We start from the raw sequence: 6,397 nt of genomic DNA, 5'->3' as shown, positions 1-6,397 counted from the left end.
AAAAAGGAAATTCTTTTCTTTAGCACGCAGTGAAGGTCCAAAGCTCGTCCTCAAGTTTCTCCCTCCCTCCAAATCTCAACAACAAAATCCACCCAAATTCCACAGCAATCACTCGATTCCCAGGACGGCTCTCCTCGTTTTCTTCACCATCGTCTCTCTCTCTCGCTCGCTCTGCTTCAATCTGGTACTCTCTCTCTGTCTCTTCACGTATCTATAATTGTTACAGATTGGAAATTGATAATTTATATCTGTTGATTTGATAAAAAAAGGTTTAATTTTTCATTTTTGGGTTTAAGGGGTGAAATTCGAAAGTGGATTGGTGGGTTTTGGATTCTTTGACTGTTGGGTAGTTCTTGAATTTTTAGGATTTTTGTTGGTATGTATTATTGGGATGGTATGAAATCAAGGTTTGAAGTGAAGATTGACTTTGCTGTTGGGAAATTCTTGAAGCTTTGTGATATAGAGAAATAAAGGGTGGACTGATTCCTGCTGTTTGGTTGCCTGAGAAAATCTAGGGAAAAGAGTAGGGGGTTTGAAGTTTGAACTGGGAGTAGAATTCTGTTCTGGAACATTTTATTTTTGTTTTGAAAGTGTTGGATTGTAGCTTCTTGTGTTTGAAAATCCAATTTTTGATAAGAAATCACCGAGATGTTTTTTCGATTGTATTTTCATGTTATTCGAGTGACCGAATAAATTGTATATTTTAGTTGGATTTCAGGACGGATTTTGGTCTCTAATCTTATTAATATCTACATCAGTTCTTCTGAATTTTGGTTTCGGTTTGTGGGGCTTGAATTATTCTTCTGCCAAATGCGCTAAAGAATTAAGAATTGAGTGTTTCGATACACAGGGTTTTGATCCGTGGGGCTTGAATTATTCTTCTGCCAACTGTGCTAAAGGATTAAGAATTGTGTGTTTGGATTCACAGGAAACTGGCGTGCTAAAAGACCCTGCCTAAACTGGTATAAGGTTGGTCTTGCTGCTTCTAGATTTTTTTCTTTCCACTGGCTTGAAATACTTGTCTTTTCTCCGGTGGATTTGTGATTGTTTCAGTTTCACCGGTTGTAAGGGGGCTTCCACCCCTGTTGATAGTTGCCTGTGCTTAGGCCCCCAAGAGAACAGAGAGAACTTGTAAAACTAGTAATCCCAGCTTAATAAATTGAATGTTTATGGAATTTCAAATTTTAATGTGAATAAGCATAATTGTCTACTGAGCTGCCCAGATTCCCCAGCCACTACAAGATTATTCCGGGTTCAAATACATATGCAATAGATTATCTATCATTGCAATTGGGGAATATAAGTCATTAATTAATTAGATGTACTTTAGGTTTGGAGGATATATATAAAACTCAAAGAAAGTTTTCTTATGCACAATTTTTTAGGTTGTTTTACAAAGAGGTTTTATCATACACAATCGATAGCTTCAACATGAAGTTTCTTTGAAAGATTAAATTCAACTTCCATCATCGTTTGATTTGGGTACTGTGTGAAATCTGACCTTTTCTCCCTGTGCGGTTTGGTTGTGAAGTTGTTGTGAGGAAAGCACTAATCAGTTCTAAACATGTATTGTTCATTGTGAATACAGAATGAAAGTCTCAAAGATTTGATTGATACAGAAAGATGTAATTATTTGAGTTAATATTTTTGCTTAATCACAACTATGTTTCTGGTCGTGTCCCTGTAAGTTCTCCTACTATAAGGCTTGAAGTTCAGTGAGCCCTGTGCATTTTGTAGACTTGAAACCTATCGAGCCTCTCAATATGAGCACTACAAGCAGCGTTCCTGTTTTTTCTGTGTTATTAACTACATAATATTAGGAAGGACTGTTTGAAAGTAGTGTCCCCTTGGTACTCTAAATGGTTGCTATGCATTAGGTTTGCAGATCTACCTAATGGTTAGATACACTAGTTCCATTTCTATCTTTGCTCTTCTTTCGTATTGTCCTATATATTGTTGATGTCTAGATTGCTGTGAATTTAGTGAACTGAGTTTTGTTGTGTTTTCATTGTATGTTTTTAGTTGTTAAAGGAAGAACATGTCCTGATCAGTTTCTTTTCTCTTCTATCGCAGTTTATATGTTTAGCTTTGGAGTTACACCTCTTGAAGGCTAGAAGCGAACTGGGAGCGTCAGGAAACTTGATGTTCTGATCTAGCATGTCAAACAATCTTCTGTCACCACGGTTGCCAATATCAATCTTGGAAGATCTTGTTAATGGATCAATCACGACCTGAAGATATGAACCACACTCAGATTATTATTGACATACCTGGGAGTAGTGATGCCTCCCCATCTAGCTTGCCTCATGGTAGATCTTTAAATAACTCAAATGCATCACAGCAAGAGGACAGACCTTCAACTAGTCCAAGAGGACCTGCATTCCAACCTTCAATCTTTTCATCTAATGGACCAAACTCTAGGAACACTTCAATGGTAAGGAGAGGGGAGACTCGCCGCCGCAGAAGTCCATTGAATTCTGGATTGTGGATTTCCATTGAACTTGTTCTTACAGTGAGCCAAATCGTTGCATCTATTGTTGTTTTGTCTTTGTCAAGGCATGAGCGTCCTCACACCCCGTTGTTTGCTTGGATTATTGGTTATGCGTCTGGATGTGTTGCTATTCTTCCTCTTCTTTACTGGCGCTATCGTCACCGCAACCAGGCTGCAGAACAAGATTCTGCTCAAGCTCGTCAGAATTCTCAGGTTAATGTGCCAGCAAGACCATTTTCTTTTTCTTTTTCTAGAGCTGCGGAAGGAGAAGATCTTCAAACTGGCACTGCATCTTCAAGAAGCAGTCAAAGTTCCGCAGTACAGAGCAGAAGGTATGTTTCTGTTGCTGTTTTTCTATTTGGATGCTCTTTCTAAGTTGCATCATGATGACCGATCATATTTAAAACAGTTTGTTTTATTGACGAAGATTGAAGCTCCATTTTGACTTGATATTATGGACATAGCATGTTTCTTGGCATTCCAGTAGACTATTTTATTAGCTGTGGCTATACACTTTGGAAGTTAAAACGGTCAGCGGTTTATGTACATCTACTCAACCACCTTTCCCAACCCTTAAGAGATTCATTAAACCTTTTAGAGAGGAAAACACTCTAGTGTGCATAGTTTAAGATTCTGTAATCGCTCATGTTGAAGTTACACAACACAGCTGCAGGCTAAGACAAAATGGTTATCAAACTGGCCCTTTATGTGAAAGTGTATTGGTATCTGGAATTTTCTTTTCCCTTCTCTTAATTACAAGTTTACAACGTATTATCAATGTTCCAATGTAGCTGTCTCATTGACGGGTGCTTTCTTTTTGGTAATTCTTTTTTGTCCATGAAAGAATATACCTATTTGTTGAGCCAAATCCATTTGGTCTGTGTCAATATAAATTAATTTCAAGATCTTCCAGGGTGGTTATTATTGGCAAATTCTAAAAGACAGTGATGAATTTTGTTCAATTTAGTATAATCCTATATTCAATTTGGCAATTACGTTTCAGTTTTTCCGTTCAAGTTCTACTTTAGCAGTTGTATCATAATCTTGTTCGATTTATGAAATCATTTATGTTTTTAAGCCTATGTGCCTTAACTTAAGAAAGTAACTTGAGTTGCAACTTGCAAGTTGGAACTTAGTACTTGAAAAATTGTCTGATACATGAGGTCATTTTTCATTTACAGAATCAAGGCACTTGTGGAATACTTCAAGATGGCATTGGATTGTTTCTTTGCGGTTTGGTTTGTCGTTGGCAATGTTTGGATTTTTGGTGGGCACTCATCTGCAGCAGACGCTCCTAACCTGTACAGGTACTTTTGCCAATTTGATTAGTTTTTCTACGTAAACCATTTCATTGCTGTTGAGAGTGGGGGATATCATACCATGTTTTCTGTGTGCAGGTTATGTATAGTATTTCTTACATTCAGCTGTATTGGATACGCCATGCCTTTCATTTTATGTGCAACAATCTGCTGTTGTCTTCCTTGCATTATATCAGTCCTTGGGTTTCGAGAGGACCTGGCACAGGCACGGGGAGCCACACCTGAATCAATTAATTCTCTGCCAACATACAAGTTCAAGATAAAGAAAAACAAAAATGGCGATAACAGAGATGGCGGCAGCTCAGGTGCCACTGAAGGTGGTGTTGTGGCTGCAGGAACTGAGAAGGAGCGTGCAATCTCTGGAGAGGATGCGGTATGTTTGATCCAGCGAGTTTAGCATATTACTTTTCGTCATAATATGTAGAACCTATGCCTGCCGGATTAGTACTAGTGTGATAATTGAGTAATGAATGCATGATATTACTAGCTTGGTGATTACAAATCTTCCTCCCATATTTGGCATAACATAACACGCCATTTGAAACCTACTTCCTCTCGTATTCACTTGAGTGTACTGCTGCTTTATCCAGTCAGCCAAGATCCTGATGAATTTGCTGACTGGATTTTAAATGCTTGAAACTTCTTTCTAGTGACAAGTGACAACTTAGGTGGACGGTGGTTTGATTCTAGATTTTTCCCTATCTGCTTGCCTGTTAATATACTTGATAATTACTGATTATGTCGTAAAATTGAACAGGTTTGTTGCATCTGCTTGGCTAAATACGCAAACAACGACGAGCTGAGAGAGTTGCCATGCTCTCATTTTTTCCACAAGGACTGCGTGGATAAGTGGTTAAAGATCAATGCATCATGTCCCCTTTGCAAGAGCGAGGTCGGCGAGAGCCTTTTGGGCTCCCTCTCCGCAATCAATAGCAGCATTCATCAATAGGGCGATAGAAGGGTGGGCAATGAAGTGGCCAACACTGTGTTTTAGGCAGTGAACTACCTTCTCCTTTGTGGCTTGGACTACGTCGATGCTAGAATTCTGTTTTAAGATGGATGGATGATTGTCCAAGTTCTCATCCCTTCCCATTCTTTTAACTTTTTATCTTGGGTGAGAATAGCTAGGTGGATATACAGACAGTTTCCTACGTCGTCGGTGTAAGTAAAAATGATTTTTTTTTTTTTTTTTTTTTTTTTTTTTTGAATTTCAAGGACAGATGGATGTAAAGATCAGAGGTTCCGAGATTTTTAGTTAGATAATAATAGATGGATTCTTGTTTGTATATACATTCTCCTTTTCCTCACCTCCAGTTGTTTATCCCTTTGAGCCGCCGAAACTTTGACATGTTTTGTTGTAGAAAATTGACTTGGCAAGTCCATATCAAACTTTAATTGTATGTATCAAATCAAATAGGGGATCGAATGAGATAAACATGAGCAAAAAGACAAGTGAATGTCATTGCAAATAGTCATTAGACCAAATGGATATTTAGGTTGGATGAAAAGAACTTACATGAAACAGTTGCATATCTGCGTGCTTGACGATAGAGATCAAGAATTTTTGTAGGTGGTGAATGTTTTTTGTTTAATCAACTGTATTTCGAGTTCAGACCGTCTCTCTCTTTTTAGTGTAATTCAGAATAATAAAACTGCTTATAATAAAAAATAAAGTATAGAGATCAAGCACTGATGGGGCTCTCTACCTCTTTTCTCTTTCTGTAGCTTCTTTTTCTTCTTTAATGAGTAAACGAAACCACGATGGCAATCTTATCCCATGTTAACAAATTTTTTTTTTTTTTTTTTTTTTTTTTTGTTGGCCTTTTTCTTTTTGATAATTGGATATTTTGTTATAAACCATTTTAGTTTGCGAGGAGGAAGTTTCGAAATCGGATGAAAAGAGGGTGGGCACAATACTTTACCTCACATTTGCCTCAACTTAACATAGTAAAAAGTTGAGGATAATATCTGCCATAAAGTTGAATTCACAAAAAATACGACAAAACTGAAGGTGGGACGCTCATACTATATGAAATAGATCATGTGACTTTAATTTTCTCTTGCACTATGATGTTTTAAAATCATATCAATTTGTACCTTATACTTGTTTGCCTAATTATTCTTAAATTGATATCATGACAGGAGTGAAACCCATATACAAGTTGATGTGAAAACCACACTTGCAAACATGAACCAAAACGTGTCATCATGGTGCTTCAACTTCTCAATTACTACCACAATTTTGTTGCACCTTGCTGACCAAAAGGTCACAGGTTCGAATCGTGAAAACAATCTCTTTACAAAAACAGCAAAATAAAAGTAAGACTGCGTATGATAGACATCTTCCGTTGACCTCCACAAAGCAGAGAGACTTGTTGGCTTGAGATCGCCCTTAGTATAATTTTGTGTAAAATGGTTGTTTTTTTCCCTTCCATATATCCAATGGTCACAAGGCTTGGCAAAATGGTTGTTTTTGTCGTGTTCGTATTGTTTTCTTGTCGTACTTGTTATCTTAACAAGTTTGTTAACAGGTGACCCATAATGACCTAATCGTTAACGGGTTGTGTGGTTTCACGTCAGGTTAACG

General features: G+C 37.5%; 1 protein-coding gene across 3 annotated transcripts; it reads left to right on the top strand.

Moving 5' to 3' along the window:
• LOC126604380 (E3 ubiquitin-protein ligase At1g63170) lies at window positions 1-5,096 on the top strand. Of its 3 annotated transcripts, none has more exons than XM_050271611.1 (6): window positions 1-184; window positions 929-969; window positions 2,074-2,823; window positions 3,673-3,798; window positions 3,889-4,183; window positions 4,568-5,096. In XM_050271611.1, exons 3-6 carry the CDS (start codon window positions 2,216-2,218, stop codon window positions 4,757-4,759), a joined length of 1,221 nt encoding a protein of 406 aa, XP_050127568.1. In that variant the 5' UTR covers window positions 1-184; window positions 929-969; window positions 2,074-2,215; the 3' UTR covers window positions 4,760-5,096. The 3 variants fall into 3 exon arrangements, with proteins under 3 accessions (XP_050127568.1, XP_050127567.1, XP_050127569.1); XM_050271610.1 differs by having other exon boundaries at window positions 851-969; XM_050271612.1 differs by lacking the exon at window positions 929-969.
• The last annotated feature ends 1,301 nt before the right edge of the window (window positions 5,097-6,397 follow it).

Source organism: Malus sylvestris, chromosome 15 (assembly GCF_916048215.2).
Source record: "Malus sylvestris chromosome 15, drMalSylv7.2, whole genome shotgun sequence".
Taxonomy (NCBI): Eukaryota; Viridiplantae; Streptophyta; class Magnoliopsida; order Rosales; family Rosaceae; genus Malus; species Malus sylvestris.
This window is presented reverse-complemented; position numbering and strand designations above follow the sequence as displayed.